The 25,457-nt window shown below is 43.8% G+C and overlaps 1 protein-coding gene across 2 annotated transcripts in view; it reads left to right on the plus strand.

Moving 5' to 3' along the window:
* The window catches only part of LOC115096015 (pancreatic triacylglycerol lipase-like), a 71,528-nt gene extending 46,271 nt beyond the window's left edge, over positions 1 to 25,257 (plus strand). For both annotated transcript variants that reach the window (XM_029610480.1, XM_029610479.1), the window contains exons 9-13: positions 14,425 to 14,543; positions 17,599 to 17,725; positions 19,223 to 19,334; positions 22,440 to 22,607; positions 25,136 to 25,257. In XM_029610480.1, the coding sequence (XP_029466340.1) occupies positions 14,425 to 14,543; positions 17,599 to 17,725; positions 19,223 to 19,334; positions 22,440 to 22,607; positions 25,136 to 25,199 (590 nt within the window). In that variant the 3' untranslated portion in view covers positions 25,200 to 25,257. The remainder of the gene's footprint in view (positions 1 to 14,424; positions 14,544 to 17,598; positions 17,726 to 19,222; positions 19,335 to 22,439; positions 22,608 to 25,135) is intronic.
* The last annotated feature ends 200 nt before the right edge of the window (positions 25,258 to 25,457 follow it).

Consider the following 25,457-nt stretch of genomic DNA (forward strand, 5'->3'; position numbering starts at 1 on the left):
GGAGTTCTCTCCATACCTTTGCAGCCCATTATTGTTTGGACAAGGCTGGAAGACAGGACTCCATCTTCGGCCAGTCTGTCTTGCGTAACCTTTTTCCAACCTGATGTACCAACACCCTTCCACCTACCCAGTTGGGTGCGGATGCCCTTTCCCAAATTTCTCCTCACTTATTGTGCCTGCTGCACACCGTTGGGTACATTTGGTGCAAGTCGGGACATCCTCAGCTCGGTACTCACCCATTTGTGAGGACAACCATCCTGCTTGTCCTGTGAGAAAGCAAATGTTGCTTACCTGATGTAACAGGTGTTCTCACAGGACAGCAGGATGTTAGTCCTCACGAAACCCGCCCGCCTCCCCGCGGTGTTGGGTTCGTTTTATTCTTACTTTCTAGGCACTGCCTGTAGCTTTGAAAATCAGACTGAAGGGAGACCCCTGCTGGCTGCAGGGTCAGTGCCTTGCTGGGCATGCCCAGTAGGGGCCAGTCAAAGTTCTGTTTAAACTTTGACAGAAGTTTTCCGTGGTGGGCTCCATTCTCGATGTCACCCATTTGTGAGGACTAACATCCTGCTGTCCTGTGAGAACACCTGTTACATCAGGTAAGCAACATTTGCTATATGCGTATAACAGGCCTGAGTTCCAATGGCGAGCAAAGGCGTCCTTTGGCAGGCTGTTCTCCTTTCGTAGTAGCGAGCAATAATTGTTCACTTTGTAGTTCAGATGGGACGCAAAAAGATCTATGGTCGGTTGACCCCATTGTTGAAAGATCTTGGTTGCTATCGCTGGATCCAAGGACCACTCGTGTGGTTGGAACTGACAACTGAGGCGATCAGCTATTATGTTGTGGTTGCCTGCTAGGTAAGTGGCCCGTAGAAGAATTGAATGTGCTAGGGCCCAGTCCCAAATCTGTGCTGCTTCTTGGCAAAGGAGGTAGGAACCTGTTCCCCCTTGCTTGTTGATGTACCACATGGCTACTGTGTTGTCCGTTTGGATCAGAACAGACTTGTGTAAAAGGCAGTCCTTGAACGCATGTAGCGCATAACGTATAGCTCGAAGCTCTAGGAAATTTATTTGATAAGAGGCTTCGTTTTTTGTCCATGTCCCCTGGGTCTTCAGATGACCAATGTGCGCTCCCCAACCTAAAGTGGACGTATCTGTAGTTAATGTTACTTGTGGAACTGGTTGCTGGAAAGGTAGACCTTTGAGCAGATTGTTCATTGATGTCCACCAGAAGAGGGAAGAACACAGTTCCTGAGTTATTTGAATGTGAGAGTACAACGGTTGAATGGCTTGAATCCATTGTGTTTTGAGTGTCCATTGCATTAGTCGCATGGTCAATCTGGCTATTGCAGTGACGTGAACTGTGGAGGCCATGTGACCAAGTAGGGTGAGGCACTGATGAGCTGTGATTTGGGATTGATTTCTGAGAGATTGTGCCAGGAGAATGAGTGTATGGGCACGGTCTTTTGGAAGAAATGCTTTTGCTATGATGGTGTTTAAATCTGCACCGATGAATTGTAGAAGGTGAGATGGTGTGAAATGGGATTTCTGATAATTGATGAGAAACCCCAAGGAGTGAAGCAAATTGACTGTGAGCTTGAGGGAATTGAGAGCTCCTTCTTTCGTCTGACTCCTGATGAGCCAATCATCTAGATAAGGAAATACATGTACCTTTTGTTTGTGGAGGTGTGCCACTGCCACCGGCAGACACTTTGTGAATACTCGAGGTGCTGAGGCTAGGCCGAATGGAAGCACTCGGTATTGAAAATGTTGTCCTTCGATCAGAAATCGCAAGTACTGGCGATGAGGAGGAAAGATGGGAATGTGAGCGTAGGCGTCTTGAAGATCCAGAGAGCAGAGCCAATCCCCTTTTTGAAGAAGAGGTAGCATGGTGCCTAATGATACCATCCTGAATTTTTCTTTTTTTAGATATTTGTTTAGATTTCTGAGGTCTAGGATAGGACGTAGGCCCCCTGTTTTCTTTGGAATGAGGAAATAGTGGGAGTAGAATCCTCTGCCCTGCTGAGGCCAGGGGACTGGTTCTATGGCCCTGGCTCTCAGAAGGGTGGATAATTCTGCTTTTAGAAGTTTGGAATGGTGGTTCACTGTACATGAGGAGATTGGAGTTTCTTTTGGTACAGTGAGAAAATCCAATCGGTACCCTTGAGCTATAATGGAAAGTACCCATTGGTCTGTGGTTATGGAGGGCCAGGTGTGATGAAAAAAGGCTATGCGACCTCCTACTGGCAGGTGTGGGAGTGGATTGACGGATGGGCTGCTGCTCTCTGAGTGTATTTCAAAACCCCGATGTTGTTGCAGTCTGAGGAGGGGGTTAAGGCCTGGCAGGCCTTTGCCTAGACTGAGGACGTTGAGCTGGGCGAGATGGTCTTGCACGGCTTGTTGGGGGATAGTAGCGGCGTTGACAGTAGTAAGGACGCCTTGTATCCCATCTAGGAGGTCTCCTGGAAGGAGGTTGTGACTCTTGAGGAATTAATGAGAGTTGTTTGAGAGTCTCAGTGTGTTCTTTTAAGGTGGCGACAGCTTCCTTAACCTTGTCTCCAAACAGGTTATGTCCCAAACAAGGAAGGTTGGCCAATCTTTCCTGGACTTCTGGTCTTAAGTCTGATGCCTTAAGCCAAGCCCACCTACGAGCTGTAATACCTGAGGCAGATAGACGAGACGCGGTTTCAAAGCTGTCATATGTCGCCCTGACCTCGTGCTTGCCTGCTTCTAGGCCTTTATGCACTAGTTGTAAGAACACTTCCTGGAACTGTTCAGGAAGAGTGTGGGTAATGTCTTGGACCTGTTTCCATAGGTTGCGTTGGTACTGGTTCATGAAGAGCTGGTAAGCAGCAATTCTTGAAACCAGCATAGCTCCTTGAAAGATTTTCCGGCCTAAGTTATCAAGGAACCGATTATCTTTCCCTGGTGGTGTGGAAGAATGTGTCTTGACTCTTTTTGCCTTTTTCTGAGCTGACTCAACTACCACCGACTGGAGAGGTAGTTGAGTCTTTTGGAATCCAGGGATTGGTTGGACCAGGTATGTAGCATCTGATCATTTGTTAACTGATGCTACTGAACCAGGATGTTCCCATAGTCTGTACATGAGTTCTTGAAGCACCTCATGTACCGGTACAGCCAGAATTTCCTTAGGTGGATCTACAAATTGTAGCACCTCAAGTGTTTTCTGTCTGGAATCTATTTCAAAGAGAAGTTGAAATGGGATGGTCTCCGACATGTCTTTCAGAAAATTGGAGAAAGAGAGATCTTCTGGAGGTGACTTTCGCCTATCTTCTGGAGGTGAAGGTTCAGAAAGCATCTCCTCATCTGTAGAGACATCTGTGTCTGAATCGGTTCCAGTATCTCTTGGATGACCTGATGGCCTGAAAGGCATCGATGGCAAAGAGTGAGGTATGGAAGGAAACCTCGGAGACTGTGGGTATAGAGGTTTAGGAATACCTGAAGGTCCAGGAATTGGCTCTGGAATGGTGCCTTCATCGGTGTCTTGAGGCTTTTTGGATACGGCATCGATTAAAGTGTCCAACTTCTCCATCAGAGATTGAAACATAGAAACCTCTGGAATCGGCATTGACGGTTTCATAGGAGGAACCGATGCTGGCGTCGGAATCGGCACCGATGGCATCGGTGTCGGAACGGATGGTGACATCGGTATCGAGGGCAAAATATCCATCGGTACCGTAATCGGTGTTGATGGCTTGGTCTTGGCGGCATCGCATTGAGGAGTGCGTCTCGTACCGCTTGACGAATATATACGTTAAGTTCCGCCTGCATGGTTGATGAGATCAGAGCAGCCATGGGGGGGAGGAACGGTTCCCTGCACCGATGCCGGTGGGGATCGCCCTGGTATCGAAGGCCCCGGAGCCTGCACATCCAACCGAGGTTTCTTAGCCGACGATGCCGCTTCCATCGATGGTACTGCGGGCATCGGATCGATGGTCAATGTGTGCGGCCTTCGATGGCGATGTTTTTCTTTGTCTTTGGACTTTTCGCTGCCCGACATCGATGCTTTTGACGATGGAGAGGGGGAGGGAATAAAGGCATCTCCCGACTCACCTGGGACTCGTTTCTTCAGCACTACCTTACGAATCGATCCAGCCGGAGACGATTGCGTGGAGGATGATGCTGAGGGTAACAGCTGAATTTGGAAAAGCTGCTCCATTTTCTCCATCCGGAGTCGACGTCCCTTCGATGTCATGCCGGCACACTGGGGGCAGGACTTGATGTCGTGGTTCTGACCGAGGCAGAGCACACACTCTTGCTGTGGGTCCGTTATGGACATGTTTCTAGTGCACTTTTTGAATCCCGAAGCCATTTTAGGTCGGACAGCCGTCGACGACTGTGGAACGGGAAAAAATATCGGTGCGGAACCGGCAAAATGAAGAAAAACTTTACCGCAATGGTATATAAAGGGAGATCCTTGCGGCTAAAAGTTTTTCCCGACTTTGTGAAAAGTTTTAGAGTGTGGAGAAATTTACCACAGGACTCCAAATTAACCGCGAGGCTAACGGCTCCACGGAAAAAAGAAGACTGAAGGGAGACCCCTGTGGCAGGGAATATCATGGCATGCTGGGCATGCTCAGTAGGCACTCTGGGTGCCAGTCAAAAGTTTCATAGAAACTTTGACAGAAGTTTTTCCATATAGGGCTCCATTACCGATGTCACCCATATGTGAGGACTACATCCTGCTTGTCCTGGGATAATTAAAATGTTGTAGTGCCTTTCATCAGTTCGATCCCAATGTGCTTTATGGTTATAATACTTCAGACAATAATAAGAATCAGACCCAAAAAGTATAATCTAATTACATATATAAAAGTCAAGATTTAGAAAAAAACAAAACAAAACCAAAAGTAAAAAAAAAATGGACTGCTGCTCAGACCATCTCCATCTTGTATTTTAAGACATCTGCCAAATCTTGGACATGAGCATGTTTTGCCCTACTGGGCTGCCTGAAATAGAAATCCACAAAGACACTTTTCTAGCATTGCACAACATCTAAAATAAAAATGTTGACAGTTCCAAGAAAAGTGTAAAAAGGTCAGTATTAAGTGGGAAGGCAGGTGGCAATTTACCCTGGTAACTTTAGACCTCTCAGTCCGCTCCCTCTACCTACTCTTCCTCCCTTTTCCTCTCTTCTCCTTGACCCCTAAGCCCCCTTACCCAACTAAACTTAGTCGGATTGTGCTGAATACTAGTACTACTTGGTAAGTTTCAGCCCTGCCAACCATGCTCTGTCCATCTAAAATGTAATCATTTGGCTGGGTGTGAAATTCAAAACCTAGGATTTGTCCGGCTAAGTCCGAACTTAGCTGGACAAACCCCTTTGAATATGGACCTCTTAAAAGTGTTTTTTATCTCAAAGGTTTTAAATACAGTCTCAAAAACCACTTTCTCTAACAAGAAGGGAGAACTTAATTTACCAATACTCAGCACAACCATCCTGAGAATGCAGCCGATATATTACCCATTTGGTGACTCAAAAACCTGGCAAGCCACATGCATATATGCAACCAATTGCAGCTGTGCTGAGTGCTACTAATGGGCAATTTTCAAAAACATTAATGTGGGTAAAATGTGTTATACCTGCAATTATCTGCTGTCTGAAAATTTCCCTCAACATGGATAAAAGAACTCACCTTGTTCTGGAATGCATGTCCTTTTGATCGAATTAAGCGTAGGCATTCCCCGGTGGGTGTTTAGGATGCAGGAGGAAAGTGATACATCTAGATTGCATTTTCAAATTTACATGCAATTTTTTCTGAGGATGTGTGTTCATTAACAAAATTCCCCAATTCATTTAAATTCATTTTTAAATGAAACAAAAGAAACAAACAATTTTAATTTATCTTCCTTCATTTCATTTTTTTAAACTAAGATGATCACCACTGCCAAAACAACAACCAAAAGCACTCTGAGGACCTCCTGGATGCTCTGACCCTCTTGCTTCTTGAAAATGTTCTCCCCAGCCTCTCCTGCCCTGCCAATGCATCCATTCCAAACAGTGCTGGCAGACTGAAGCCAGCATCATTGTTCACTTTTGCCAGGCGAAATGGCATCAGCTAGCAAAAACGAACAACGTTGCTGGCCTTGGTGTGCTGGCGCTATTTCAAATAGCTGCACTGGCAAGGCAGGAGTGACCCAGGGACTGCTGCTTTCCTGTGAAGACATTTTCAAGAAATAGAGGGTAACAGGGGCTGAGGGAGTCACGGGACTGGGGGGGGGGGGGTTCTTTTAAATTGTATTTGTTTTAAATAAAAAGAAACAAAATGCAAAAAACGAAACTAAAAACATTCAATCATTAGGCACATACATATCTCAGTGGCCGGTGGTAACGTGTCCGCCTGGTGCAAAGGTGGAGGACCGCTCACGCCATGGAGATAGGATTTTAGAGAGTGATGGGGAGGAGCTACAACATAGCAAGGTGTGGGAGGAAGATTCTGAAATCCAGAACCTCCGGGGCAGCCTTCTCAGAAATGCTCCTCGTTCCAAACACAGGACTCCAAAGGCAGGCTGAGCCCCGTACTCTCTAAGCATGGGTGAGGTGAGGATACAAGGAAAAGGGCTTCAAATTTGTTAGTAACTGGGCAAACCTTTGGGGAAGAGGGAGCCTAATACGAAAGGATGGGCTCCATCTTAACCAGGGTGGATAAGGAAGTTGGAGCTAACATTTAAAAAGGAGATAGAGAAGCTTTTAAACTAAATCATGGGGGAAAGCTAACAGACGCACATGGGTAAGACTGAGCTATTTCCAATGGATATTGGCATAATGGGGAACTTAGGATATCCCAATAGAGAGGTTGTGGTAAAGGCAAAAGAAGTCCAGGTACATTTAATAAAGAAAAAACATAAATGATTCCAAACTACCCATGTCATCTACTACACATGCTGAACATAAGAAGTTGCTATTTATTTATTTATTTATTTATTTATTTATTTTGGATTTTTATATACTGAAGTTCTTGTAAGAAATACAAATCAATCCGGTTTACATGGAACAGAAAAATACCCAAGGCCTAAGTAGACGCCCTAGGCTTTACATAAAACAATTAAACAGGACAACTCCATAAAAATAATTAAGCAGTAAATCAATCTCTCCAAGATATACAAACATGCCAAGGGGCTTTAAATAGAATACATTAAAACCGATTTGAACAAATTAAATCACATTATACAGAAAAATGTAGCGGTTTTACGTAACCGATTGAAAGATGTAGTAGGGAGGGAAGTATGTCATAAGAGCGTAAATATGACGTGAAATATAGATGGCATTAGTGAGAATAACTGGACTTAAGTAAGTTCTGAACTGAGGACTGCTGATGGAGAGTTGATGCTATACTGGGTCAGTCCAAGGGTCCATCAAGTCCAGCATCCTGTTTCCAATCCATGTCCAGATATTAAACTTTCAATTGTCTGGGTAAATGCAGAAGTCTAAAAAATAAAAGCTAGATTTTAAAAGAAGCATGCACAGGTCCCGGCGCGCACACGGACACACTTATTTTATAACATGCGCATGTCACCACGTGCATATTATAAAATACGATACTCACGCACACATGTGCGCCCAGTTTTATATTGACGCGCGCATGTACGGGCGGGTCACGACCCGCGAGCACAAGGGGGGTGAATTTAAAAAAAAACATGAGGCGACGCGATCAGCCCGTTCACAGTTCCCTCCCAATCCGTTCCCCCTACCTACTCTTCCTACCTTTTCCTCTCTTCTCCTTGACCCCTAACCCCCCTTAACTATTAGAATTTTTTTTGTTTGAGATAAAGTAGCCGGCGCGTGCTTCCCCAGGACAGGGCCTAATGGTCGCTGTCTCGTCCACTTCCACGCATACCAGGCTCGGGCACGCTTGTATCTCCTGGTATTTGCGCGGGTTCTTAAAATTGAGCCCTAAGGTTGGAGAGTTAGAATATATGGCACTGAGCAAAGGTATACAAATAATAGGCATCTTAGAGACCTAGTGAAAGGAGGATAACCAATGGGATGCTGTAAAATGATACGCTAGGTCCAATTTAAATCTAATCAGAGAAAGTTTTTCTTCACTCAGCGCACAATTAAACTCTGGAATTTGTTGCCAGAGGATGTGGTTAGTGCAGTTAGTGTAGCTGGGTTTAAAAAAGGATTGGATAAGTTCTTGGAGGAGAAGTCCATTACCTGCTATTAATCAAGTTTACTTAGGTAATAGCCACTCCTATTAATTGCATCAGTTGCATGGGATCTTCTTGGGTAATTGCCAGGTTCTTATGGCCTGGTTTGGCCTCTGTTGGAAACAGGATGCTGGGCTTGATGGACCCTTGGTCTGACCCAGCATGGCAATTTCTTATGTTCTTATGAATATATATACTTTCCCTTTCATAATTGCCAATGAAAAAAGTACCTGCAGAAAATCCCGCCTGCTTTTTGCCTTCTGAATAATGGGTGTAGTTTTGAAAATGCAAAATCTCGTGCACTGTTGCCTCCTAACCTTGCTTCCAAGCCCACCTACGTTTTCCATGAGTAAAAGTACATGTGCTGTTGGTCCTCTCTCTAGAAAGCGTGGAAAATGTTCAGACTGGCAACTTAGCCATGTAAATTGTGTTTGAAAATTGCTTCTTTGTACTTTGCTTGGAACTGCCGTCAGCTTTTACGTTTCAGATGTCTCGAGGTGCTTGAATACTGGCTTTATGAGTTTCTCCTTAAGACATCCTGGTAGGGCGAAACGTGGTCGATGTCGGAGCTTTGGCACTCATCTTAAAATACGAGATGCAAAAGGTTTGATCAGCAGTCTTTGTGATTGAAATATCACCATTTGTGTAGAAGTTTTAATAACTGTTTTTTTTATGAATTAATTTTGACATAAATGAATTAGGGATAATAAATAAATGAATTTTCATCTGCTATGATTAGAATGGCCTAATTTATCACTGATACGTATGCTTTTATGTTGTGCTGTGTGAAATTTAACAATGCATTTATAAGCATACCTTTTTTTTTTACTTTTTTTTATGTTTTGTTGTTTTTTTAAAAACTTTTTTTTTTAATTTTAGAGTTTATATATTTGATTATTACTTCAAAACCATTCATATAGGGGATAATTTTGTAACAATGCATATAACAAGGTTGGCAAATACGCACGTAAGTTATACCAGTTTTCAAAGCAGTCTTGCGTGCATAAGTGTGCTTTGGAAATTAAGAACATAAGAACATGCCATACTGGGTCAGACCAAGGGTCCATCAAGCCCAGCATCCTGTTTCCAACAGTGACCAATCCAGGCCATAAGGAACCTGGCAAGTACCCAAACACTAAGTCTATTCCATGTTACCATTGCTAGTAATAGCAGTTATCCCACCAAATCTACCTGCACAAGTTACACCTGCTAATATATCTGCATAAATATTTTGTGAAACTTTGTGTGCAAGGAGCTTAACTTTCAAAATTCGCAGTATAGCATTTAAACATGTAAATGGATGCACGGAGATTTCTGCTAGTACTTAGTAATCTGTCCAGTGGGAGCTGCATAATTTATCAACTAATGCATAGTCTTGCTGTTATAGTATGCATGTATGTTTCAGTACTCTTGAAATTTTCCAACACAAGAAACACATACTTTAAATATTTTATATACACACGTATAATAGCGCTTATATATACGCAGAATCATGTATTTGATAAAGTATGGGCCAGATTTTTAAACCGGCGCGCACAAATCTACACCCAATTTTATAGCATGCGCGCGTAGCCGCACACATGTTATAAAATCCAGGGTCGGTGCGCGCAAGGGGGTGCACACTTGTGTACCTTGTGCGTGCCGAGCCCTAGGGGAGCCCCGATGGCTTTCCCTGTTCCCTCCGCCCCCCCCCCCCCCCACCACCTTCCCCTACCTAACCCGCCCCCCAGCCCTATCTAACCCCCTCTGACCTTTGTTGATGAAGGCCTCGGTCCCGCCCCCGCCCTGCCCCCCGGCCCCGCCTACTCCCCGCCCATTTTTTCTAGCCCGGGACATACGCGTGTCCCGGGGCTTGTGCACGTCCCCGGGCCTATGTAAAAGAGGCTCGGTGCACGCAGGAGCGGGTTTTCGGGGTTACGCATGTAATATACGTGCGTAACCCTTTGAAAATCCGCCCCTATGTGTGTATACCATTTTGAATATGCTTGCTCACGTACTTGAAATTACCAGTTTGCGATACCACTTCCGGCTCACCCAGTTCATCTCCATTTCACCTAGACCCTCTAGCATGTCACCCTGAACTCCCACCAAGTCACCCAAATCTGTCACCCAAAGTCTGCAGACAACAGGCAACTCCGATTTCTCCTGTGCAAGTCAGATACTAGGTGTAAAAAGACATAAATAAGTTTGGTAATGTATATGTGCACATCCTTTAGAAAATAGCAACTACTGTGGGTATTGCTGATACCTGCCCCAGAAAACTCACCTTATATCCACCAGTAAAATGCATGCAAAATGGAAAGTATGCAGGTGCGCTCTAAGAAGAGTTGTAAAAGCCCAGCATGCGATTTAATTAGGGGATGCGCGAATAAGTTGGTCTTGCACCCGCCAACTGGATTTTCAAAGCCGCTGAGATACGCGCGTATCTCCCACAGTGCGCGCATCTCAAGTTTCCACAAAAGGGTGGGGCCTGGGTGTGGTTTGGCGCGGCATTGGGATTTTGGGGCAAGTTTGCATAAATGTCTACGCGCCCTGGCACGCGCCGAGGTCCCCTGCCGCACAACTTTACCTCTGCTATGGATGCGGTGTAAGTTCAGATCTGCCGGGCGTTACGGGTCGGGGATAACAGGTAAAAAGCAGAAGTTAGAGTGTTTGTATATCAAAAACAGAAAAACGGTAGCCAGAAATAAGCTCAGATTCTGGTGAGTTCCATCCAGATAAAATTCTCTTCTCCAGTTCTGAATGGAGAGGCAATGCAGTTGATGCCTTACGCATACCCTTTGTTATTGGATCCAAATCAGGTGTCTTCTCCGTTTTGTATTCTGTAAATCTTAGGGTTGCCGTCATCTCTTCTTTGTGAAACAAATGCATTATCGAGTCTTCTTCTCCCTCAGAATAAATTTCCCCTTTCTCCATGGAATCAAAGCTGCTTCCCCCATATTCTTCTTCCAAATCCACATTTAGAATTTCTTTTCAGTACAGGGAATTTTTATCTAATGTTTCTTGGAGAAACTTTGCTCTTTTAGAGGGTTTATCAGTAAATAAAGCCATCTGCTCCTGAAGTCTTAATACTATGGATCCTGATGTGTCTGTATCATCATCTTGCTTATTTAGTGCACAGAAGGCTTGATGCAGGAATTTAAAAAAACTGAGGGGAATCACTAGATCTGGAGATGAAATGAAAGATAGAAACATGACTGCAGAAAGAGACCGTATGGCCCATCCAGTCTGCCCATCTGCCCAATTAATTTAGCATTATAATTCCAATCACTTCCTCGGAGATCCCCTGTATGTATCCCAAGCTTTCTTGAAATCAGATACTGTTTTGTCTCCACCTTCACTGGGAGGCTGTTCCCTCCATCCACTACCCTCTCTGTAAAGAAATATTTCCTAAGATTACTCCCGAGCCTCATGACCCCTCATTTTAGAGCCTCTTTTCCATTGGAAAAGGCTCACCTCCTGTGCATGGAAACCTTTGAGATATTTGAGTCTCCATCATATCTCCCCTATCTCGCCTTTCCTCTAGGATCTACATGTTTAGATCTTTAAGTCTATCCCCCTATGCTATAGAAGGAAGACCACTGTCCATTTTAGTAGCCCCCTCTGGAGCGACTCCATCCTGTTTATATCCCTTTGAAGGTTTGGTCTCCAGAACTGTACTCAGTATCCAAGTGAGGTCTCACCAGGGTCCTATACAGGGGTAATATCACCTCCCTTTTTCTGCTGACAATTCCCCTCCCTATGCAGCCAGGCAGCTTTCTGGCTTTTACCCTCGCTTTATCCACCTGTTTGACCACCGTAAGATCATCAGGTACAATCCCCCCAGATCCCGCTCTTCCTTTGTGCTTAGAAGAATATCACCTCCAACACTGCACCTTTCTCTTGGGTTTTTGCATCCTAAATATATTTCTCTGCATTTTTATTTATTAAATCTTAGCTGCCAGACCTGAGACCATTCCTCGAGCTTTGCTAGATCCCTCATGTTTTCCGCACCTTCCTGGCTACCTACCCTGTTGCAAGTTGTGATATCATCAGCAAAAAGACAAACCTTCCCCGACAACCCTTCCGTTACATCGCTCACAAAAATGTTGGAAAGAACCAGCTCAATGCTAATCCCTGAGGCTCCCTGCTAGTAACACCTCCCAGCCCCTTCCTAATGTTCATACAGCTGTGCAAAGGGGCTTTATGCCCTAAGAAAGTTCTTGTAAAGCCTTTATCTTGGGTCCATACACAGCTGGATAGGAATTCTGAAAACGTGCCTACAGTTTTTTATGCAATTAGGGATACATTTTTTTTTAAACACACACACATCCATGTGTGCGCGATTCCCGTCACACGCACATAGTTGCAGTTATTTTATAACGTGCACACGTTGGCGTGTACATGTTATAAAATCCGGTTCCCACATACACTTGTGCACCGGATTTTAATATGCGCACGCGCATGAGCAGGAGGGTGGTCTCTTCTGCATGCAGGGGGGAGGGGTTTAAATTGAGCGCAGCAACATGATTTGCCTTTTTCCCAGTTTCCTCCCAGTCAGTTCCAATAAAAGAGCAGACTGGGAGGGAATACCCCTACCTGGCCTTCCTACCTTTTCCCCTCTCCTCCCCGACCTCTAAACCCTCCCTAACTTTTCTGACTTTTTTTGTTTTTTTACTTACGTGCTCTAAGGAGCAGACCTAAGTTCCACAGGCCAGCTGGCTGCCTGCGTGCGCTTCCCTGGATCAGGGCCTAATGGCCGCTGGCCCCGCCCTTTTCTGCCCAGACCACGCCCCCAGCGCGTACCTTTGCCCTCAGTCTGCACTTCTGCGCGTACTGGGGGATACGTGTGGCTGGGTTGCTTTTAAAATGTGCTCGGTGCGCGCACGGCCCAGCCACGCACGTGTCCCCCAATTTTAGCACATGCAGTGCTTTGAAAATCTACTTCATAATATTTAAACAGATATCATGGTTCTATTGAATAATTTGTTTTCTTATTTACATATGATTATCTACAATTTTTCTAATTTTTGGGAAACTTGGGGAAAAGTGAAACTATCATTTGAAGATTTTGAGTGTTCTACAATATAAAGCATTGTTGTCTTTTGGACTATCTTTAAAAAAACTTTTCAGTAAAAGTAGGAGTTTACTGTTATGAAAGATTGACATGTTAATGTCTTTGGATTTCTGTGATATTTATTTATTTTTTGAATGATGTATGTTTGTATTTTTTTGTTTTTATTATTAAGTTTTGTGTTTGTGTTTTGTTTGATGTTGAGGTCCCAGCAGCTGAAAAGGGTTTTTGGCTAGTGGTTTTGATATATTTTAGTTATGTGAAGAAATGTAATAAAAATTTTAAAATAGATTTCATATAAAGTGATAGATTTTCTTTATATTTCAGATTTATTCATAATGAAGAGATTTTTTTTTATAGAGGTTTGCTTTAGGAATTATTTTGCATTATCCCTTGATTATATTATATTGGTTGTTTCATGCAAATTTTGTAACCACATTATTTTTAAACATGCATATCTGAAGGAGGCACCTCTGGGTCTCAGAAGCTCATCTTTTCAAACGATATCACAATCTACAAATACTCCAGTCTTACTTATTTGAACAGTCCTGCTGTACCTGCACCAGGATGGCTTGAATATAGTATGGATCTGTTAGTTTGTTAGTGAGACAGCCTTGTTACAAAGTCTGATAGCAGACGCTATAAATCACAGAAGAACTTGTCACTTTATCAACACCAGGCCATTTCTGCCGGCTCTTTTTGTTAGACTCCCAGGCTGTTTGCTATCCTTCCCACATACTGGATCCTCTGCTAGGTCTACCATCCACAGGGTATTATCAGTGCTGTGAAAGAGAGAGAAGCAACAGCTATGCCCTGAATCAGGCTGCATGCAGTAATATCAATGGCAAGAACAGCAACAAAACAGTACCCGCTTCCCCATGGTAGCCCCACCCTTCTCATCCCAGCTGTTGGCGTTGCTATTGGTGTCACTGACATCTTTGAAAGAGGTGGAATGTGTTATAGAGGACTGAGGAAGGAGGATGCATAGTGATGGAGAGAGTGAGGGCTGAAGAGAGGAAACTAGAGAGGGATTGGGTTCATGAATCACTATCGGAGTCTCTAACACCTACTCTCAGTCCTTTGTGGTCTTGAAAGTTCATGAATTACAACATCTTTTTAATTGGTCCTTACAGAGACTCTCCTTAAAAAAGGAAGGATTAATAAAGTAATAAAAACAGATTAACATGAGCCTCTTTCTACAGGTACCCGTGACTTTGTGGCCTGTAACCACCTACGGAGCTACAAATATTATTCTGATAGTATCCTCAGTCAGAATGGATTTATTGGATATCCCTCCCCTACATATGAATCATTTAAGTCGGTAAGTTTTTCCACAGATCACGGGAAGGAGATATGTGGGTACTTAACTGATAAAATATGCTGTGTTGTGTTACAGTGGCATCCGCTACAACATGGTGGACCTGTGTGGCAGAATTCCTAGCATTCAGAGGAGATTCTGCAGATTCTGGGGTCTTCTGTAGATGTACTAATTAAACAAAAATAAGGCCCAAATTGTAAAGTAGTCCACAATACATCAAAACTAGTAAAGAGTCAAAGGAACACTCATAACAATTTAAAGGCTACAGGTAAAATCTAGGGCCTAATTTATTTAAATCATGAATTCTGTCAATCCAGGCCCTTATTCACTGTTGCCAGTACAATTAAACCATCACACAAACATGCTCAAAGGTATTTATGGGGGAAGTTTTCATAACAGCCCACCCAGGTGCAAAGTACATGGGTGCTTTGTACAAAGTTTCAGAGGGAATGATGTCATCGTGTATTTTTCCTTTGAAAATTGTCCATGGGTAAAACAGGTCTGAGGAAGTTGCACCTGATTTCTCAGAGGACAAGCAGGATGGCAAACTTCACACAGGGGGTGACATCCAATGGAGTCTGACACGGAAAAACTATGTCAAAGTTTCCATAATTTTGACTGAGTCTCACAGGAAGTGCTCTCGGCATGCCATTACACCAGACCTCCATACAGGGTCCTTTCAGTCTCTTTTTCCATTCTTGCCTCTCTCTTTTTTCATGCATTCTCTTCAGCGCAGGCTTGTCTGTCAGAGGGACACATGGTCTCATCCCTCGTAGTTTCCTAAGTACAATTTTTCATTGTCTCTCTAAGTTTCTTTTTGTGTGTTCCCCTCTGCAGTGGTGTGGCCTTCAGTGCCCACCAACCTTCGACCCACTACCGCCATTTGTTGTATCTGTGGACCCTTGAGCCGAGACAAGATTGACTCTACCTGCAGGGAGGAGCCCTGCAGGTTCTCACCATAGGCAGGAGGACCCAAGTGAAGCAGAGACCCGTCAGAAATTTCACGTCAGGTTGAGCCTTTGGGTGCTGGGGCCAGCTAGATTTAGGTGTGGGTCTAGATTTAGGTTGGACATGGTCCAAGGCCAGACTAGAGTCATAGGCAAGCGGTGATCAAGAATGTCAAGGGTGCAGGCAGGGGTTGGGGCAGGCTGCGAACAGGTGTATTAAGAGTCAAGGCAAAGGTTCGAGGCAGGCAGCAGTGAAGCGTATCCAGAGTCCAGGCAAAGGTGAAACCAGGAATCGTACAAGAAAGGGAGGAGGGACAGATAGGCAGAGGCAGGCTGGGTAGGTAAGGCTAGAACAGGTAGGGACGAAGACTGGAACAAGCTGAGGCAAAGGCAGGAGCAGGACAAATAGCAACACACACTACCCAGGGGCTAAGAAGAGCTGTTGGTGAGGTCCTTAAATAGGACCTAAGCTGGTGACATCATCTTTGGATGCTTTGGCCTTTTCCCGCTGCAAGCCCTTTAAAGGTCGGGCTGTCAGACGCATGCACACCTATGAAGGCCGCGGGGACGCAGCAGTTATGGCAGTGTCCTGTTGAGCGACAAAGAGGAGAGAGGCCCAGCATGGGGGATGAGTAGAGTAGCTCGGGGATGCCTGCTGCGAGCCGTGAACACAACACCATTGAGTACAATTCTTCATCCCTTTATTTTTTCACTTTGACATGTCTAGTGGGTTCCAGCAGTGCCCTCAATGTGATAGGATTTTGTCTATTATGGACCCCCATGATAGATGTGTCCTCTGCTTGGGGGCATCGCATGATGCCCGTGGATGCTGTAAGGGTTTGGAAATGACCCGAAAAGGTTGAATGTCCTGAATAGAACTCATGAATAGATTCTTCAGGCACCAGAAGACTGATCCATTAGCATCGGAGGCACCAACACTGAAGGTCCCCGGAGCTGCACTGATGGCAATAAGGCAATCGGCTTTAGGGAGGACCATCAGTCTCCTCAACGATGGTAGTCAATAAGGAACCCAGAGACAGATCATTGTCTGACTCCTCCCACTCAAATAAGGTGTCGGATCCTGCCTCTTTGACCTTGGCATTGAGGAAGCCCCATGCCAAGCATCAAGGGAAGTCAAAGCATCAGCATTGGTACCCATCAATGCATGATGCTGGGAACGGGGATGGTCTAGCGCCTGCCAAGAATTCTCCTCAACGGTCCCACGGTGAGGAGGGCTCATCCTCCAGGCAGGCCAAGGACTCGTGACAGTCTCCAGTGGTCCTGATATCCGCCATTGATCCACCTTTCAGTTCCAAAGAGGATGTGGCTATTTTTCCTGTCTCCTAGTCGGTGTTGACATATCGGCAATTTTCAAGGAGGAGTTGGAGAAAAAGATCCAGCAAGCTTTAGAGAAGGTGCTGCAGAGTCTCTGTGCTGGGGCAGGCATTGACAATCCTCGAGCTGCTACTCTAGTCCCTTGGGCTGCTCGCTAGCAGTGCCTCTGGAAGAGCATCGGGTTTGACAACTGCCAGCCCACTGCTGATCTCTACTTCATGCGAGATGAAGACTCACTGAGATGTAAAAGTATTGGGGTAACCTGCATGGAGGAACAGATACAATCCTAAGTAACAGAGGCATGATTGCATTGGGTCTCCAAGGAAACACTTGGATAACATTCCCAGAGCAGTGGTTACAGCCCTACACAGCAGTGGTACAACAGCACTGGGCTTCCAAGAAGGCTGGGGTGACCTGCATGGAGGGCCTATAATTGAAAACTAAACTTCAGTGAGCATGGGGAGGCTGGATTTTTAATTTTTTTTTTTACAACAGCTCAACTAATGGTGGTAGCTGTGGCAAATATTATGGAACTTGGTAATAAAACATAAAAGGGGGCTTGGTTGTATTGCTTATAAGAAGCAAAGTTGAAGGTGGCATGGCCTGCTAGTGGAGGTGCTGGAGGCCATTACTGTAAAGGACGTTCTTAGGATAGATGTGGAGGACACTGGTGGGGATAGAGTTAAGAGGTCAGGTAAAATTCATGGCAGAAGGGGCAATTGGTGTTGGAGAATGTTTGTGCACCTCTCTAAAGTGGATGCTTTTATTGTCACCAGGGAACTGGCTTCCCGTGTCCGTCCGGTGGATGTCCAAGAATGGGTCACTATGCTGATAACTTTCATGGGGTCACAACAGTGAGTCAAAAATTTTACTTGAATACTGGAGACGCCAAGGAATTTTCCCGTAAGTCAATATTTAAATTAATTTTGAAATTGTAGTGAAGAGGGAAATTATAATTATTTTAAGTGAATAGATAAAATATAGCAATGTTAATATTTCTAGCCTAGATGAAAAGTGGTTGATAACATCACTTAATCTCTGTTACATGTTTTTTTTTTTGTTGAAGAGAGAGCCAGCGAGTTCCAGGATCTGAGGTAGTATAGCTTTACTAGAGGGAGACTATATCAAACAAATCTGAATTCTTTGATTGACTGGAGAATTAGATTAAGGGCCTGCACTTGATGTACAGGTGCAGGCCCAGCGTGAGTGGGTGTGCACATAATGCATTTGCACGGAGCGGCACACCTGGTGGGGTGGCAACAGCAGGAGAGGCGGCAGGGCCACCGACAGAGCTCAACTTGCCGAGTCGCTGGAGGCCAAAAACAAGAAAGGCCACAAAGAAGAGAGGCGGGCCGCGGGCGGAGCTCAACCTGCCGGTGGCTGAAAATGAGGAGAGGCCACTGCAGTTTAGCTGCACGCGTGCAGTTACAGTTTTATGCCCTCGCCGGTGGGGCCGAAGGAAAGATTAGCCCGCGGGGTTGTGGTGGAGCTCCTCCCACCAAGGCCAGAGCTGAAGAGGAGGACGGTGGGGGCCGTGGGGGATGAGGTCCACACACAGGCTCACATAGAGACTCACATATACGAACGTGAACACAAGCTCTGACACAGACGCTCACACACACATGCACGCAGGTTCACACACACACACACCACCGTGGGATGAGCCTATTCCCTGTATGTTGGGGAAAGGGAGATGCAGCCAGGAGAATGTTGGTTTGGTTTTTTAGGGGAAGGGGTTTAACAGCTATTCCTTTGTCATCAGATGTTGAAGGGAAGATGCGTTTGTAGTATCCTAATTTGTCAATTTATTGTTAAATGCTAGGTCTGTACAAAATTATGATTTGTTGTTAGCTGAGAAACCAGAACTGTTAATTGTACTTGTGCCACATGGCTCGTCAGAGCTGCTGGAGCAGAAGCCTCATCATTAACTAGATCTCCTCTACAAGAAACATTAAGCATTCATTTTGCTCTGAATCTGTTTAATCTTGAGGTCAAAAGCTGTGGCAGAAATATCCACTGTTTATAGGGGAGAATCCAAAAATAGGCATACATGCGTATTAGAAAACTAATTTTGAAAAGCTATTTGGGTACATTTTCAGCTAAGGAAGATGTTTTCTGCGATACTCTTTTTTTTTAGCTGGTTTAACCTGTAATTGATAAAATCATAAGTGAGGTGAAGCATCTGCATCTATTCTTTTCTGCCCTTTGCTTCAGCCACACTCTCGCCTGTTGCTTTAAGAGTCTAAGATCCACGTGAAACGAGAATTGCCCTAGGCTTTTTTTTTTTCTTTACAGGGCAATGCAATGTTGGAACAGCTTTTCCATAACCTGTCTGGAGAATGTCATTTCAGGCCTGTCGTTGTGCATGACCAAACTCTAATGAACGTGTCTTTTCTGTAGGCTGGAGATATATGGTAACAGTCACAATCTCTGGAAGTTTTAGTGTACGGGGATATTTCAATATCGCATTATACGGAAGTAACGGAGTTACAAGGCAACATCAGATTTTCAAGTGAGTTCAACAAGAAAGAAGATGTAGTACTGTAACGCTTTGTATTAAGTACTTATTTTTGCTCACTCCATTCTTCTACGGTATAAATTGTTTGATTCTATTTTACAAATAGAAAGAAAAGAACAATAGCATACATTTTGAATTCTGGATAGCACATGGAAAGATGTTGACTCGGTGCAAATGTGGAACCCATGAAAAGTAGTTGCAGTCTTAAAAACTTCAACTCTCCACACTGCTCACCCACTCACTGCTCACAAGTTTTCAAAACTGACATCCAGCTCAGAAACACAGCAGCTGAGGTGCTGAAAAACCTGCTGGGTAAGGCAGGGGCTGTTTTAAAGGAAGGACTTTTCATCCAAAGATATAGTTCAGTAAAGTGCTGTACATTCTGGGTGAGGGAGCAGAGGAAGCAGAAGGGGAACGGCAGTCATTGTACGCTGTGTGAGGAAATAAAAAAGAGGTGAGGAATGGTGGCAGGATGAGATGAAAAGTGCGGGAAGGGAAGAAAGGTTATAGAAACATAGTAATGACGGCAGAGAATGACCAAATGGGCCATCCAGTTGGCCCAGCAAGCTTATGCTAGTATCTGCTGCACCATGTAGATTACCACCATGTTTATCAGGTTCCCACACCGTAAGTGTCAGGGGCCTTGGTTGCTGGCTGTTTGAATCCAATTCCCCCGTTACCTCGCATTTGAAGCAGAGATCAATGTTGGAGGTGCATCAAAGAATCTGGCTTATTGGTTAAGGGCAGTAACAGCCACATCAGCAAGTTACCCCCATATTTGTTTCCTCAGATCATAAAACTTGGATCCTCATTGGTTGTTTTTCGGATCTAATTCTCCTTTTCCCCCTGCCATTGAAGAGAGAGCCATGATGGAATTGCATCAAGAGTATAAAGACTTCTTGGTTATCACTCCAATCCTCAGAGACCTCCACTGGCTTCCTATCCCAGCTAGAATCCTTCATAAAAGCCTAACTATTATCCACAAAACCCTACACAATAATGAGATTCACTGGCTTAATGACTCTCTCCAGTTTCATATCCCCAACAGACCTACTAGATCCGCCTACCTGGGGACTCTAACTACCCCCTCATACAAATCCACCCAGCTCACTTCCACCCGAGAACGTGCTCTCTCCATCGCAGGACCTACGTTATGGAACTCGATGCCTCCAGACCTACGCTTGGAGCACTGTACAAACACTTTTAAAAAAAAGTTAAAAACCTGGTTGTTCAAACAAGTATTTACTTAATCCCAACCTCGTCTCTGTCCTCACCCCCGGTATCATAACTCTAACAATGTAACCCCTATTGCTACCTAACTTCCCTATAGCCAATTCCAGTAAACCTCAACTATTATACATTGTAACTACAATTTGCTGCATTAACTATTGCTTATTGACTGCCATAGAGTTATGTAAATATAATGTTATATAGTTGCTATCTCAACAAAGTTGTTTAATTGTGCTGTCTCCTTCCTTGCTATTACGCTCTCTTGGTCTCTTCAACCGTTCCTCATTCTCACCCCGTTCCTTACGATTCCCTGTTAATTGTAACCTTATCCTTCCTTTCACCCTTCTAGTTTTTTGCTCCCCAGTTGTATGTGAACCGATGTGATATTCAATTGAATGTCGGTATATAAAAGTTATAAATAAATAAATAAATAAGGGTAGTAACTGCCACACCAGCAAGTTACCCCCATGCACTCTTTTTTTCATTTCCATCCTCTGGCCTTTAGGGATCCACAGTGTTTATCCCATGCCCCTTTGAAATCTTTTACTGTTTTCGTCTTCACCACATCATCCGGAAGGGCATTCCAGACATGCACCACCTCGTTCGTGAAGAAATATTTCCTGATGTTGGTTCTGAGTCGTCCTGCCTGGGATGAATCAGAACCAACATGATCCCCTAATTCTATTTTCTTTCCAATGGAAAAGATTTGAATTTCGTGCATCATTAAAACATTTTGGATATCTGAATGTCTGTGTCATATCCTCCATGCACCTCCCAGGGTGTACATATTCAGATCTTTCAGCCTCTCCACACCTCTTAGGTCTTCCGATACAGACCCCACACCATTATGGTCGCCCTTCTCTGGACCGCCTCCATATTGTCTCTATCCTTTTAGAGATACGGGCTCCAGAGCTGAACACAATACTCCATGTGAGGCCTCACCAAGGAGCGGTACAAGGTTATTTTCACCTCCTTTTTCCTGCTGGTTATTCCTCTCTCTCTGTGCAGCCCAGCATTCTTCTGGCTTTAACTATCGCCTTATCACATTGCTTCGCTGCCTTCAGATCCCCAGACACTATCACCCCAAGGTCCCTCTCTTGCTCCGTGCACAACAGCCCTTCACCCCCCATCACATACAGCTCTTTTGGATTACTGCATCCCAGATGCAGGACTCTGCACTTCTTGGCATTGAATCCCAGCTGCCAAATTTTTGATCATTCTTCTAGCTTTCTTAAATCCCTTTTCATTCTCTTTACTCCTTCAGGCATGTCCACTCTATTGCAGATCTTAGTTTATCTGCAAATGGAAAATTTTACTTTCTATCCCTTCTGCAATGTCGCTCACAAAGATATTGAACAGAACCGGTCCCAACACTGATCCTTGTAGCATTCTGCTTAACACTGTTCTCTCTTCAGAGCAGGTTCCATTTACTATTACACGCCATCTCCTATCAGTCAATCTAAAATATAGAGGGGGACAAGGGACAAAAAGCATATATTCATGGGTTGCTTTCCTTTAAGAATGACAGTTCTTAAATGATTTGACAGGCCTCTCAACCTGATAAGCCACATATGAATGCGTTTTGAGTGACTTCCAGCAGTTATAATGATATTTAAGAGGGCGATGCTGTTGAAATCGATGAAAATGAATGGTCGGGAAAAGAAAAATTAAGAGGAAGTTGCCTTTGAAGTCACCGTTCAAAATATAATCAGGAGGGTGATGCAATTGATGTCTAACTATATGAAGGTGAATGACTTGTTTCAGAGAATGGTGGTCTTCCTGTAAGAGTGTGACTCCCACAATGAGGGGACTTTTAGAGATGTTTTGAAGGCAGTGAGCATCATGCTTCCTCATGTTCTGTATTTAAAGGGGATCCATCTCGCCAGGCAAGACGTATACAGCTTACATAGATGTTGAAGCCGATGTTGGAACTCTCAACAAAGTGAAATTTCTTTGGAACAACAACATACTCAATCCACTTCTGCCCAAATTTGGAGCACAAACCGTGACTGTACAGTTTGGAGGAGATGGAACCAAGTATGTAGATTCACCATTTGCATTTATATTTCTGACATGAAAGCCCGTGCATGAAATAAAGATTCTTCCATCTTAGGCAGGAAGAAGCAGGGCACTTTACAGGCTGAATTTTCAAAGGGATTTACATGTATGAAGCAAAATAGAATGGCAAAATACCAGAAAGAGTGATATCCAAAAGAAATAGCAGATAGGAGGTATGAAATAAATAAAATAAATTAGGTGTGTCCTAAATAATTATTGACAAAACACTAGGCATCCAAAGGTATTTATTTACTAAAAAAAAAATAATATGCAATAAAATAAAATTCCTGTAAGTACATAAATTCAGTATACATCAGCCATAGGTAAATGACACTAGCTGCTGATCTAATTGTAAAAAATTGCTAATTGACACAAGAGTTGGGTCCCTTCCAGACTGTTTTTCCAACCCTTGAGTCAACCATTGGATCAGCTTGATGAATATTGTAGTTATGTACCTATAGGTATTTTATTAGATATGGAGTGTAGTTTGTGTAGGCAATGATTGTTTGTGTGCATTCACCTATGCTGATTTTTTTGTCCAGCTATGTCCTGGGGAAGACCTTTAGGTCTTCATAGCAGGCCTTATTAATTCTTCCATCTTTGACAGCCATGAGCCTGCTGGTTACAAGGTAGGAAGCTGTTATTACTTTACACCACTACTTTGGAATGGTGTCCCTCTCAAATTCTGGTATTATTTAGAAAGAAAGTTAAGGTATGACTGTATATGCAGGCATTTGGCACATGGGGTAGGGTTTGGATGGCATTTGATGGGATTGGGAAACAAAGCTCCTGTTACAAAGATTTTTAATTGTTACGTGGTGGTTTATGTGTATCAGGTTATTTGTTTTAATGGCTATTATATTTAGGATGTTTATTATTTATTTGTATTAACTTAAGAAAATAAAAAAAATTAACCAAATATGTGGCCTAAGTAAAATATAGGTTTTACTGGAGTTACAGAGGGAAATTTTCAGAGGGAATTCTGTGGGCAAAGCAGTGCTGTCCCTGCAGCAATGGCCCGTTAGAATATTGCATGACCGACATGCATGTACCTTGCACGCAGACACAGACCGAGGTGATCTGTATCCTATACAGGAACCCCGGTATATAAAACCTAATAAATAAATAATAAATAAATGTATGTGTGCACTTTTATGTGCATAAGGAAGAGCCCTTGCAGGGGGTGGAGTCTTGGGCAGTGTTAGGACCTGCATACTTTTTGATTTTGAAAAGCAGGAGGATACGTTTCCAACAGCTGTGCGCGGCGGCATATATGCACATATACGGCTGCAAGCAGATTTACGCTACTATTTTATAACCCGTGCATCTGATATATGTGCCTTTTACAAAATATGTGTATCTCTATCCCGCAACACATATGTGCTGATTTTTACACAGAACGATTTGAAAATTCACGCACTAAGAATCTTAAATGATGGGGAAGTAAGCTCAAAGGCCAACTCCGGACTGTAGCACTGCAGTAAGAAGGGAAAATGGCTAGATTATGTGGTGCTTGCCATCATTACGTGCCTTTGTGTTCCTATATTTCTTATTTAATCAGCTAATTTTGCAGGATCTCCACATATGACCTATTTTTAAACTACACACATAGCGTATAAAATACTGTTGCTGCGTGTACTTCTACAGCCTTTACACACATGTATTGAGAGAGAGAGGGATAGCACCGCTGCAAAAGGTCAGTCTAACACTCTATATAGGCACCACTCTAGAGGGGCACTTTGAATCAGGGTGGGTTTTCGGGAGGTGAGTTGGGGTTATGGGGGGGTGTTCCAGACACATTCAGAGGTTTTCATTGTAAGACTGACATCACTAAACAATTTTAGTTCTTATAAGTGATGAAATAGAGTAGGCTGTACGATGCAGCTAGCACTGCAATGTACAAATCAACTCCTCTTTTAGACTTTTCATCACTTAGCAAGCTGTTATTACTTTACACCACTATTTTGGAATGGTGTCCCTCTCAAATTCTGGTATTAATTTAGAGAGTGTCAGAGTGACCCTATGCAGAGATGCTCCCTCTCTCTCTCTGCCTCATGAGGAGCAGTAGCAAAGTTACGTAGGTAACATACACGTGTTGCCTGTGTAAAATTTGTGATTACATGCATCAGTCTTGGACCCGCCCCCAGAATGCCCATGACCTGCCCCATGTCTGCCTTCTTTATCTAGGCACACGTGCATGCATGTATGCGCAGCTTCCCGGCTTCTTAAAAATCTCATTGCTCGCGCAGGGCCCACATACGCGCATATGTGGACATTTTTGTGCAAGCAACATTTATAAAATCTACCTCTAAGTTCTTCTCCACCTCTTTATCCTATTCCCAAAACAGCTGTCACCTTTAGAGAAATAGCATAGGAGGATGGCGGCATTCATATCCTCTTGATGGGTTTTCAGTTACTGTAAATCGTATCCTCCTAAATCATGTCAAGCAGACCAATTATGCCCTCAAAAATGATCACTTCATTGCTTGCATCTTTTCTTTTCTCAGATCCAGTTTCTGTGGCAGTGAGACCGTGAGAGAGGATATTCTGCAAACACTCAACCTCTGCTGAGCTCTGCGTGTGAAAACTTTCACTCTCTCTGTAAATAAAGAATCTTGAATGCATCTCTCTTCTGCCTTGTTTATTTTGTGTCGTGCAACTTTAGAAACAGGATACATGAATTTTACATGGCATTAAGAGGAGCTAAGGCAAATCCTTAATCCTTTAAATCCTGGTGCTGAGTTATCTCAGACAGAGTCCTTTGTAATACCTCTATAATTGTTTATTCCACTCATAAAAAATGCCATATGGCAGTGAAAAGCTAAATCT

This window comes from Rhinatrema bivittatum, chromosome 7, assembly GCF_901001135.1.
Source record: "Rhinatrema bivittatum chromosome 7, aRhiBiv1.1, whole genome shotgun sequence".
NCBI lineage: Eukaryota > Metazoa > Chordata > Amphibia > Gymnophiona > Rhinatrematidae > Rhinatrema > Rhinatrema bivittatum.